At 37.8% G+C, this 13,246-nt stretch overlaps 1 protein-coding gene across 13 annotated transcripts in view; it reads left to right on the forward strand.

The window, feature by feature from the left end:
• The window catches only part of PMS1 (PMS1 homolog 1, mismatch repair system component), a 91,469-nt gene that overhangs the window by 25,129 nt on the left and 53,094 nt on the right, over positions 1 to 13,246 (forward strand). For all 13 annotated transcript variants that reach the window (XM_025404143.1, XM_025404142.1, XM_025404149.1 and 10 more), the window contains one exon: positions 8,206 to 8,369. In XM_025404143.1, coding sequence (XP_025259928.1) covers positions 8,206 to 8,369 — 164 coding nt within the window. The remainder of the gene's footprint in view (positions 1 to 8,205; positions 8,370 to 13,246) is intronic.

The raw sequence follows: 13,246 nt of genomic DNA on the forward strand, positions 1-13,246 counted from the left end.
AAAATACAAAAAATTAGCCAGGCGTGGGGGCAGGCGCCTGTAATCCCACTGAGGCAGGAGAATCACGGAAGGCAGGGGTTGCAGTGAGCTGAGATTGTGCCATTGCACTCCAGTCTGGGCAACAAGAGTGAAACTCCATCTCAAAATAGTAATAATAATAGTTCTCATTTTACTTTCAGAGGATATTTTTAGGTGCTGAAGCAATAATTTATCAATATACAGATTAGGTATAATGTGATCTTAGATACATAACATATATTTAAAAATCAACAGATATCTCTTTTTACTTTCATATATACATTTATATTTTGCCCTCGTGATTTCTGTCTTCCTTCTGTCTAGAGCTACAGTGCATGCCATTATATTTGTCATCTAGGAACTTACTGACTAGTGGGGAACACAGGTGAGTGAATAATGACAAAATGAAACCACTGACTTCCTAAAGAAAGGTTAGCAAGTTTTTCAGAAAAGATGACGTTTGAGTTGGAAGATGGTAGGAGTTTGAAGATGATAGATAAGACATGGAGTGTAACCTTTCGGCAAGAGAAAAATAATGGATACAGATTTTCAAGAGACCATTGCTATCTGCATAGCAATGAGGGGAAAAAACCATAATTTAAAAAATTTGTAGTCTTTAAACTCATTGAAGAACTGTGTCACAGAAAAGTTTAAATGGACAAAGCTCACGGGAGAGACTACGTCTCCCTAGAAAATAAGTGCCTGGTGGCCATTTGCATCGGTGGGAGCATTAACTGAGTCATAGGTGGATAAAGGAGCAAGCCTTCTATAAATAAGGGATCTTTTATGGTACTAGGAGAAACCTGCAGAACTTTTAATATCCACTTGTGGGCTGACATGACAGATTAGAGTATGGGATCCTCAAACAGAGCTAGTCCAACCCTCACACTGAATCTCAGCAGGACTTTTGTTGAGTAAAAAGTGATGAAGGAAATTGGGACTGAGCTAGAGAAAGAAGAATCTTAAAGCCAGAGGAGAGACCTGATTCCATGTTCAAGACATTTGAAACCAAAGACATTTGAACTGGAACTAAAAGGTTCAACTCAGATAAACTCCTAGAGTTTATCTTTGAAGAGATATATTATTCACTCTACCTGCTTGCCAGGAAACAAAGCACTTTCTCTGGGAGAAAATATTTCCTTCTTTGGTATCTATTGTTCTTTTGTACACAATGTTTGGCAAAAATAAAAATTTTGAGAGACTTGAGGAAAGGAAAATGGGATCCATAATCAAGAGAAAAAATAGTGTAAATAAACTCACCAATAACCCAGATGTTTGAATTAACAGACAAAAACTTAAAAAAAAAACTTATGTTAAAGAATTTAGAAGAAACAATGGTCAAAATTGGTAAGTAGGTAGCAAATTTCAGCAGAGAAATGGAAACTATAAATGAAAATTCTAGAACAAAAAAGTACCATGTCTGAAGAATTAATTGGATGGACTTATTGGAGTCAGGTCAATAAAAATGATATACAAACAGAAGCACAGAAGTAGAATGGGAAAAGAACATCAGAGACCTGTGGGGCAACATTAAATGGTCTAACATACATGTGACTGGAATCTCAAGAGAGAGAATGGGGCAGAACAAAATCTGAAAAAAAGAAAAAAAAAAAAAGAGTCTGAGGGCCGGGCACGGTGGCTCACACCTGTATTCCTAGCACTTTGGTAGGCCAAGGTGGGCAGATCACTTGAGGTCAGGAGTTTAAGACCAGCCTGGCCAAAATGGTTAAACCCCGTCTCTACTAAAAATACAAAAATTACGCAATTTTTTTGTGTTTTGGCTCATGCCTGTAATCCTGGCTACTTAGGTGGCTAAGGCAGGAGAATCTCTTGAACCCAGGAATTAGAGGTTGCAGTGAGACAAGATTGTGCCATACGCTCTAGCCTGGGCAACAGAGTGAGACTCCTGTCTTCAACAACAGCAACCGAAAGAACTAATAACAAAATTAAGATTAAAAAAAGAACGTGTCTGAGAATGTGCCAAGATTTTTGAAAAGATACAAAGCCGCATACCAAAGACAGTGAACAGAACCAAGTGGAATAAAAATAAAGAGAACCACAGCTAACCACATCATAATTGAATTACTGAAAACCAGTAATGTGTTGGACAGGAGTGTTGTTAAGGCAGTGTATTATACTTTAATTGAAAGTGTTTTTTCTTTTTTAGAGATTCATAAAAGTGTGGTGCTATTTACAGCTTTCATGAAATACTAAAAGCAGCTAGAGTAGAAAATACATTGAATTCAGAGGAACAACAAAAATAATGACAACTGACTTCCCATCAGAAACATAGAAGTCCAAAGAAAATGGAATGACATCTTTTAAGTATTTAAATTTTTCAGCCAGGTGTGGTGCCTCACGCCTGTAATCCCAGCACTTTGGGAGGCTGAGGCATGCGGATCACCTGAGATCAGGAGTTCAAGACCAGCCTTGCCAACATGGCGAAACCCTGTGTCTACTAAAAATATGAAAATTAGCTGGATATGGTGGCACATACCTGTAATCCCAGCTACTTGGGAGGCTGAGGCAGGAGAATCGCTTGAACCCAGGAGGAGGAGGTTGCAATTAGCCGAGACCATGCCACTGTACTCCAGCCTGGGTAATAGAACAAGGCTCTGTCTCAAACAAAACAAAACAAAAAACAAAATTTGATTTAGACTTCTGTAACCAGTAAAAATACCCTTTAAAGAATGAGTACAAAGTGAAGGCAATTTCATACAAATAAAACAGAGAATCTCCCATGATGCACTAGAAGAAATACTAACAGGATTTTTAAGCTGAAGGAAAATGATTCTACATGGCAGCCTGAATCTGCAAGAAGGAAAGAAAAGCACTAGAAAATGTGTGGAAAAAATGGAAAGACAGAGTATTTAAAAAATTCATTTTACAAAAACAAAACCAGTATATTGTGGAGTTTATCACACAGAAAAGTAAAATGCATGACAAAAACTTTACAAAAGTTAAGAGTAAATGAGGTACACTATTATAAAGTTGTTACATTGTGAAATGTAATTTATTTCACGGTAATCAAGGTAGACTGATAATTTAAGAATATATGTTATACTTTCTAGAGTAACCACTAAAAGCAATACAAAGTTATATAGCTAAAAAGTCAATAAAGCATGTAAAATGGAGTACTAAGAATGACATGGCAGAATTCAGTGCGAGGATTTTGGAGTAGTAGAAGCAGGAGGTTTAGCTTAGAAAATGGTAGTGTAGGTGTTAGATTATGAAGGGCCTTTTATATCATATCACGTAGTTTGTACCTTACCATTATGAGCCATTGGAATTTATTTTAGGCAGAGGATTGATATCATGTTATTTACAAAATTAACTGCTAGGGTTAATATTCTGTTATTTACAAGATTAACTGGTATTTTCTACTATAAATTTTGTCTTACTTTAAGATACTGTCTTCAACTACTAGGGTTTGAGGGGAGGGAAAGGACTTGACATAAATTGGAGAGAGACTTCTAGGATAGAATAGATAGACCTATAAGACTTATGCAATATTGCAGTAAAAAGTAGAGGGAAGAATCAATTCTATCTGTAGTATCTACCTTTGGAAACAATTGGATGTTGGTGTTATATGAGAAAGGAAGGTTAGGTGTAGTATCAAACCCAAGGAAGAAGATAATGAGTTCCAGCGTGAGTGTAGTTGATTTCATACACCTTGAGGATAGCCAGGTGGAGATAATGAGTGAGCATCTGTCTATAAAACTTAAAAGAGTCGTGTAGGTCTCAGATATGTGTCTTAGTTAACCAATTCTAAGATGTGCATTTTGTCACACTTGACGTCCCTGAAAACAGATTGTGACTTATAATTAATGGCCTCCCAAACTCCTTTTTGGAAAGGCAGCAGTGTTGGATGTTCTTATTGTTGTATCAATTGAATTTTGTGCAATATTGATAATTCGTGTGTTGATTGGAGGAATAAACAACTTCATATTTTATTGCAAGAAATGCTTTATGAGACTTAAAAAGGGAAATAGTTACAACTAAATGAAGCTGCATTAAGTGCCAAAGGATTGCTGTCATATGCAAAGCATTGAGATTGATGGCACCAGAAGAAATTGCCATATTCATGGGAGTAAAGAAATTTCAAAGCAATGAGAGGCTTATGTGACTATTTCATGTGTTACACAGGACTATTGTTAAGGCAGTGTATCATAGTTTAATTGGAAGTGTTTTTTTTCTTTTTTAGAGATTCATAAGAGTATGGTGCTGCTTACAACTTCCATGAAAAGAATCATTGGCATATAGGTAGTAGTTGAAGACACGGGAATGGAGGAAACATCTAGGGGAACAAAGAATGAAGTGAGGTGTCTGTGAATAGGATCTGGTATGGATTCTGGTGTGTGTGTATTTTCCATTTAGCAGTAGAGGCAGAATGCATACCTGACTGCTAAATGCATGCACTTCTTGATCTCCATCAGCTTCTGCTCCAAAATTTGTCAGTGACCTTTTTACTTTCCTAAGCCAAAGAATAGTAGCACCAAAGTGTTACTAGTGAGAAATACGATGGTGTTCCAAGGAATTTAATCCTGCTTTTGGAGGTGATGTATACAGTTAAGCCAAGGAAATGCTGTATATAAAAATAGAGGAAGACCCCCGCCAAAAAAAAAAATCATTAGTAATGTTACATGCTGATGAGGCACCAGATCAAGAAAAAAGCAGAAAAACATCAACTGTGAGCAAAATAGGAATGTTGCACTTCCTTTAGTATTTTTCCACAAAATTTTTTTCCCCCATCTTGTTTTATTTTTTTCTTATGGTAAATTTCCTTTCAAAAATTACAAGTACTATGTGTCTTCCATAAATAAATAATTCAGACAAATACAAACTTTATTACTTTCTCTTATTTTCTTTCTTCAAGTATTCATTTAAGACTTTTTTGTTAAATGCCTGCAGATTATTCGTCATTGTTCAAGGTGCTAGGGATATAATGGTAAACATGGTAGTCCTTTGCTCTCATACTTGTATTCTAAGAGGCGAGGCAGACAAAAGTTTTTTCAAGTAGTGACATTTTCTAAAAAGAAAGAAAACATAGTTCCATTGTAGAAGCAGCAGCCTTGGATAGGGCATTTAGGGATGGATTTTCAAAAGATATGATACTCTGGGCCAGGCACTGTGGCTGAAGCCTGTCATCTCAGCACTTTGGGAGGCTGAGGTGGGCAGATCATGAGGTCAGGAGATCGAGACCATCCTGGCTAACATGGTGAAACCCCATCTCTACTAAAAAAATACAAAAAGTAAGCTGGGCATGGTGGCGGGTGCCTGGGGCTGAGGCAGGATAATGGCGTGAACCCGGGAGGCGGAGCTTGCAGTGAGCTGAGATCGTGCCACTGCACTTCAGCCTGGGAGACAGAGCAAGACTCCGTCTCAAAACAAAAAAAAAAGATACTCAAGCTGAGATCTGAAAGAGTTAGCTGTGGAAAGGTTGACAGAAGAACATGTACAAAGGGTCTGAGGTGGAAACAAGTCTGATGTGCTGTAGGAACAGAAGGAAGGACATTTGTAGGAGAGAACATAGCCATGGACCAGGTTGTGTGGGACCATGTAAGCTTTATACCTCTTAATTCCCACCCCTTTTCTCCGGTTAACCAGTGTTACTGATATAGTTTGGCTCTGTGTCCCCACCCAAATCTCATCTCAAATTGTAATCTCCATGTATTGAGGGAGGGACCTGTAATCCCCATGTGTCTAGAGAAGGTGGTGATTGGATCATGAGGGCGTTTTCTCCCATGATGTTCTCATGATAGTGAGTTATCAGGAGATCCAGTGGTTTTTGTGTTTGACAGTTCCTCCTTCATGCACTCACACTCTCTCATGCCACCTTGTGAAGAAGGTGCCTGCTTCCCCTTCCGCCACGAATGTAAATTTCCGCCACGAATGTAAATTTCCTGAGGCCTCCCAGCCGTGTGGAACTGTGAGTCAATTAAACCTCCTTTGTTTACAGATTACCCATTTTAAGTTATGTTGCAGAGCCCACTCACATTAGCATCTTCTGTTTACAGTCAAACTTTTAAGATGCTTTGCACACCACATTTATTTTCTCATCTTGTTGTCATAAAATGTCTTTTTTTCTCCCTTAGAAACAGGGTCTTATTCTGTCACCCAGGCCTGAGTGCAGTGGCACAGTCATAGCTCACTGCAGCCTTGAACCCCTGGGCTCAAGGGATCCTCTCACAGCCTCCCAAGTAACTAGGACTATAGACATGTACTAACGTGCCAGGCTAATTTTTTATTTTTTATTTTTAAAGATGGGGTCTCACTGTGTTACCCAGGCTGGTCTCTACTTCCTGGGCTCAAGCCATCCTACTGCCTAAGGTTCCCAAGTAGTTGAGATTATAGGTGCAACCTGCCACACCTGGTGAAATCTCTATTTTGATATTATAGTCATTTGATTAGAGTTTATCTTGTATTATTTTCATCAAATACATTTGGGTGATACACTTCTGGATCTTTGCAAGTCCAAAAATATCTTCATTTTGCCCTATACCTATCTTAACTGGCTGTCAATTTCTTAATTTCTTCTTAATAGTTAGTAAATTGTTTGTCTTCTAGTGTTATAGGTGAGAAATTTGATGTTAGTCTTTTCTTGTAAGAAACTTGTTCTTTCTGTATGGCAAAGTTTGTAAAATTCTTGTCCTCAAAATTTAGGATTTCCGGTAGAATGTAGTTTCTTTTTTCTTCCTAAAATATTCCTCCTGATAATGAAGTAAGCTCTTGAAATTGACATGCCTTTAACTCAAAAATTTTCTTCTAGTATATATTTAATTATATCTCCATTTGTTTCTTTTTCTCCTTTTGGAACTTTAAAACTACTAGTAATTTCATTTTCTCCTCTTGGAACTTTAAAACTACATAAAATTTTACACTACAGTTTCAAAGTCTTATATGTTCCTTATGATTGCCATTTTCTTTGTGTTTTTGCCCTGTGTTATAAGCAGTAGGACAAAAATTGACCTTTTGCAGCAACTTTAGCCTTTTTGACTGATTCACGGTAATAAATATATTTTACATGGCAACCCAGTTCACACATAGCTAATCAAAACAAAAATGTCATGACATAATATTTATCCTAACTATAGGTGATGCACTGTATTTTCTGTTCTAATTTATTCTGTCTTTTTATTCTATTTTAGTTAAAAAGAAAAAAGATGATAGTTTTTAAATACTAAATCAGTGGTTCTCAACCAGGGCAACTTTGTTTCTCAGGGAACATTTGGCAGTATCTGGAGATACTTGATTGTCACTAGATGCTACTGGCATCTAGTGGGTAAGAGGCCAGAGATGCTGCTAAACATTCTATAATGCACAGGACAGTCCCCACAACAAATTACCTGGCCAAATGTCAGTGCTGCCAAGGTTGAGAAGCACTACAGTATAAATTTATTTCATTACTCCTCAGTGTAATGATTCTCTACTCTGACTATACATTCATAAGAATCACATGGGGAGATTGATTTCATAACTCTGAGATTACCTGGTGACTAGTAGTTTTTTAATGTTTTAAATGTTTCATTCTTCAGTGTTTTAAAAATATATACCATCGTATATGGTTATGACAAATATTCAGTCCTAATTTTATGTGGCAGTGGTGTTTTTTTGGGTAAAAGCTAGTGGTTAATCTGATAGTTCAGCAGTATAATTTTTACACCTTTATTGAGCTTTCCAGTTAAACTATAAGTTAAAAAAATTCTTTTGTTAGATTATCCTGTTTTTGAATGTTGTTGAAAATGAGGTAAATTTAACTTGGTTATTAGACATTATTTCAGGTAAGAATTTCCAGTGACATAAGGTTATTATATAAACTGTGTAATCTTGTATCTCCTGTAGATTATATTTTAAAGTCCAGAATAAGCACCATTCCCAGGTAGTTTGCACACCAGCAGATTTCATATGATACTGCATTCTTGTAAGCCCGTGTTTCTATCTGGTGATAGAAGTAAGATTATGCTTGTTTAGACCACATAGAGGAGGTCATACTTCATAGGTCAGTCTTGTTACAAATAGAAGAGTCTAGCATGGAATCAGAGTAGTTTGCAAAGTTGAGCCTTTGGGTTTCTAGAATTGGAGAAGACCTTGAGTTATAGAAGGGGTTAATTACAAATTGTATATGGATTTGAAGATCTGTGATGTTCCTTCCAAATCTAAATATGCTTTTCTCTTGTCTGTCAACAGGTACAACTGTAACTGCTTTAAGATTATTTAAGAATCTACCTGTAAGAAAGCAGTTTTACTCAACTGCAAAAAAATGTAAAGATGAAATAAAAAAGATCCAAGATCTCCTCATGAGCTATGGTATCCTTAAACCTGACTTAAGGATTGTTTTTGTACATAACAAGGTAAGCATTATTTTATTTTTATAAGTTTCTGGGTATATGATATAAATAAATGAACAGTGTATACTTTCTAAATCAGTTAAATATGGGCTATGACTAAATGTGTGCCCTCACAAAATTTTGTTGAAAACCTAATCACCGTGTGATGTTGTTAGGGAGTGGGACCTTTGAGGAGTGAAATTCATGCCCTTAAAATAAAGGAGACCTCAGAAGGCTGCCTTCCTTCTGCCATGTGAGGAGGCCACTACATAGTCAGAGACACCATCTATGAACCAGAAAGTGGGACCTCACTAGACACCAAGTCATCTGGTACCTTGATCTTGGACTTCTCAGCCTCCCAAATTGTGAAAAATAAATTTATATTGCTTATAAGCTACCTAGTTTATGGTATTTTACTACAGCAGCCCAAAGACAACATGTGAAGAGTCTTTTTTTCAAAATGCTAGTCCACATTTGTCTAGTTTTATCTTTATTACATAAAGAGTGTCTATAATTGGTTGCCTAATATGTATATGATCTGATTGAACCTTTCATTTCTTAATCTCTAAAATCAGGGATTCCACCAGCAGATGTTTTTCATCTAAGAAATGGCTTGAGTGCTTCCTTTTTTCAGGTGCTGTGATAGATTCTGAAAATATGAAAACGAGTAAGACTGGTTCTTTTCCTTTAAAGACTTCACAATTTAGTGACATTTTTCACCCTCTACATTGTTTATTCTTTGGAAGAGTGTGTGTGTCGGGAGGATACAAGTATAATTTTGTTACATGGATATGTTGTGTAGTGGTGAAGTCAGAGCTTTTAGTATATCCATCATTAGAGAAACATACATTTTACCTTTTAAATAATTTGTCATCATCCACCCTCCTCCCTGTCTCACTCTTGTGAGTCTCCATTGTCTATCATTCCACACACTATGTCCATACTTGTGGTTTAGCTTCCACTTATAAGTGAAAACATGCAGTTTTTTGTCTTTTTTCTGTATTTGTCTTTTTCTGAGTTTCACTTAAGATAATGACTTCCAGTTCCATCCTTGTTGCTACAAAAGATGTGATTTCATTCTTTTTTATGATTGAATAGTATTCCACTGTGTATACATACACATTTTCCGTATCCATTTATATGTTGATAGCACTTAAGTTGATTCTATATCTTTACTATTGTGAATAGTGCTGTGATAAACATATAAGTACAGGTGTCCTTCTGGTATAATGATTTCCTTTGGGTAGATACCCAGTAGGGAGATTACTTGGTCAAATGGTAGTTCTATTTGTAGTTCTTTTAGAAATCTCTGTACTGTTTTCCATAGACGTTATGCTAATTTACATTCCCATCAGCAGTGAGTAAAGATTCCCTTTTCTCTGCATCCTCACCAACATCTGTTATTTTTCGTCTTTTAATCATAGCCATTCTGACTAAGGCAAGATGATAATCTCATTTTTGTGGCTAAATTTGCATTTTTCTAGTGATTAGTGATGTTGAGCATTTTTTCATATGCTTGCTGGCCATTTGTCTTCTTTTGAGGAATGTCAATTCATGTCCTTTGCCCACTTTTTAATGGGATTATTTGTTTGTGTTTTTGTTTTTTGAGCTTCTTATACCTTCTGGATGTTATCTTTGTTGGATACATAGTTTGCAAATATTTACTCCTATTCTGCAGGCTGTCCGTTGACTCTGTTGATGATTTCTTTTGCTGTGCAGAAGCTTTTGAGTTTAAGGGAAACTCCAGCTCCTTTCCATTTTTCAAAGCAGGGCTGGTAAGAGAAGGTAGTCATTTTGTTGCTTGTGAATCTTAAAGGAAAGAAAGGTTTGCATATTTTCTAATTATTCTGTTTATCTGATGAAATTTCACATGGGTATCCTGCAGGAAAGCGAACTACACAGCAATGTGGAAACCTGATGGGGAATAGGGAATTAACATTTATTGAGGGCCTACACAATGCCAGGACCTGTGCTAGGTGTATTAATTTTCTGTAATCCTCACAGCAACAACCAAGTGATGTAGGGATTATATCAGTTTTGCAGTTGTTCTCTGAATGGAATTCAGATAGGTTGAATACTTTGCTCACTGTTGAGTAAATAGAGATGGGATTTGAAACTTAACATGCCTTCAGAGTGCTTACACTCTACTATGTTCTCTTCCTTTTTTTTCTTTCTTTTTTTAATTGAGAGGGGCTCGTTCTGTCACCCAGACTGGAGTGCAGTGGCATGGTCACAGCTCACTGCAGCCTCAGGCTCAAGCAATCCCTTCCACCTCAGCCTCCTGAGTAGCTGGGGCTACACATGTGTACCACCATGCCTGGCTCATTTTTAATTTTTTTTTTGTAGAGATATGGAGGGTCTCCCTATGTTGCCCCGGTTGGTCTCAAACTTCTGAGCTTTCAAGCAATACACCCTCCTTGGCTTTCCAAAGTGCTGGGATTACAGGTGTGTGAGCTACTATGCCTGGTCCTTTTTCCTATTTTAATACTACTTTACATTTATATACTTTTTTCCCAGGTTTCAGAACAGTTACAATAACTTTGTGAGATAGAAGGCATTATCTCTGTTTATATGGGGGAACTTAAAGCTCAGAGCAACTAAAGGAATTCTTTTATATTTTACAGTAATAGTGCTTAGGTCAGAACCCTTTTTGATCCAGTTTTCCTATTGTCAGGAAGATTCTTTATTGAAGCCATGGTAGAATGTTTTTGATCAAAATCTTTGATCATTTAAAATAAATAAAATAAGAATAGCAACCCATTCTTGTTGGCATAGAGCTCAACCAAATGATACCTTGAGATCCCTTCCAGCGCCACCATGCTATGATTCCTTAGGATGTTGATGGATGGAGGCTCATCCTACTAATAAAAATAACTCTATGACTCTGGATCCAGAGGATATTTAGTAATAAAAAGTTTGTCCCCAAATTAATAAAAGACCAACATTAGAAGGAACATAATAATTAGGAAGGAAAAACAGAAAAAGGTAAAATATAAAGAGAAATAGGAATTACATATTTGTAAAAGAAAAGTGGGCTGAGCGCGGTGGCTCACACCTATAATCCCAGCACCTTGGGAGGCCAAGGTGGGTGGATCACGAGGTCAGGAGATCGAGACCATCCTGGCTAACACAGTAAAACCCCGTCTCTACTAAAAATACAAAAATTAGCCAGGTGTGGTGGTGCGCGCCTCTAGTCCCAGCTACTCAGGAGCCTGAGGCAGGAGAATCACTTGAACCCGGGAAGCGGGGAGGTTGCAGTGAGCTGAGATCGTGCCACTGCACTCCAGCGTGGGCTACAGAGGGAGACTGTCTCAAAAAAAAAAAAAAAAGAAAAGAAAAGAAAAAAGAAAAGAAAAGTGAGTAGAAATCTTTTGAGTTAGAAAATATAGTAAGTGAAGGCTGGGTCTGGTGGCTTACACCTGTAATCCCAGCACCTTGGGAGGCTGAGGCGGGTGGATCACTTGAGGTCAGGAGTTGGAGACGAGCCTGGCCAACATGGTGAAACCCCATCTCTACTAAATGTACAAAAATTAGATGGATGTGGTGACAGATGCCTGTAATCGCAGCTACTCAGGAGGCTAAGACAGGAGAATCGCTTGAACCTAGGAGGCATAGGTTGCAGTGAGCCGAGATTGCACCACTGCACTCCAGCCTGGGCGACAGAGACTCTGTCTCGAAATAAATAAATAAATAAATAAGATTATCATTTCGTGTGTGATGAAAATGAATATATTAGAAATGTTTGAAATGACATGAGAGTTATTTTCAGTCAAATATGTATCTTCTAAGTTTTTTTGAGAGGTTTATATCATTTTCCCAACCAACGTAAGATTATCAATGTAGGTATTTTCTTTAGAAATTGAAAAGCAGGGTCCCCGCCACTAGCTCTCCGGACGGGGCGGATGGCGCCTCGGTCTCCACCTCCACCTGCCTGCTCGTGGCCCTGCGTGAGAGGGCAGAGGCAGGGTGGAGGCGTTGGCGTGGCCACATGTGGGCCGCGGTTGCTGAGTGTGGCGTGGCAGTGGAGGAGGAAGTGGGGCATGCGCTGAAGCGGGATCCGGATCCATTGTTGTGCACGCTGGTCGGGGAGAGTCCCGTGCGCCTTGGTAGGAGCATCAACTGCGGGGCCTCTACCGACCTTACTAGAAAGATGAAACCTGATGAAACTCTTACGTTTGACCCAAGTCTTCTCAAAGAAGTGGACCGGAGTCAGAATACAGCTACATTTTCTCCAGCCATTTTCCAAATACATCCTGGAGAAGGGTTGGTTTTGAGGCCTGTTTGTACTGCTGACTTAGAGGGGTTTTTTTAAGGTATTGGGTCAGCTGACAGAGACTGGAGTTGTCAGCCCTGAACAGTTTATGAAATCTGGGGATTATGTTACAGTTGTAGAAGATGTGACTCTAGGACAGACTGTTGCTACAGCAACTCTGATAATAGAACATAAATTCATCCATTCCTGTGCTAAGAGAGGAAGAGTAGATGTGGTTAGTGATGAATGCAGAGGAAAGCAGCTTGGCTAATTGTTATTATCAACCCTTACTTTGCTAAGCAAGAAACTGAACTGTTACAAGATTACCTTTGAATGTCTACCACAAAATGTTGGTTTCTATAAAAAGTTTGGATGTACTGTATCTGAAGAAAACTACATGTGTCGGTTTCTAAAGTAAAAATCTTATAAGAAAATTGTTAAAAGAGCTAATGCTACAAGGCTCCACTCTTCTTAGAGTTAAAATATTTTGTTGCTGCAGCCAAGTGACCTCCATAAATACTGGACTGAAAAAACATTGTAATACTACAAGTAAAATGACATTTACAAGATTACTTTGGGCTGATGGGAAATGCTGTGAATTTAGGTTACAAATGAATATTATAAAGGGGATGATTTTTTTTCATGTCTT

This window comes from Theropithecus gelada, chromosome 12 (assembly GCF_003255815.1).
Source record: "Theropithecus gelada isolate Dixy chromosome 12, Tgel_1.0, whole genome shotgun sequence".
NCBI lineage: Eukaryota > Metazoa > Chordata > Mammalia > Primates > Cercopithecidae > Theropithecus > Theropithecus gelada.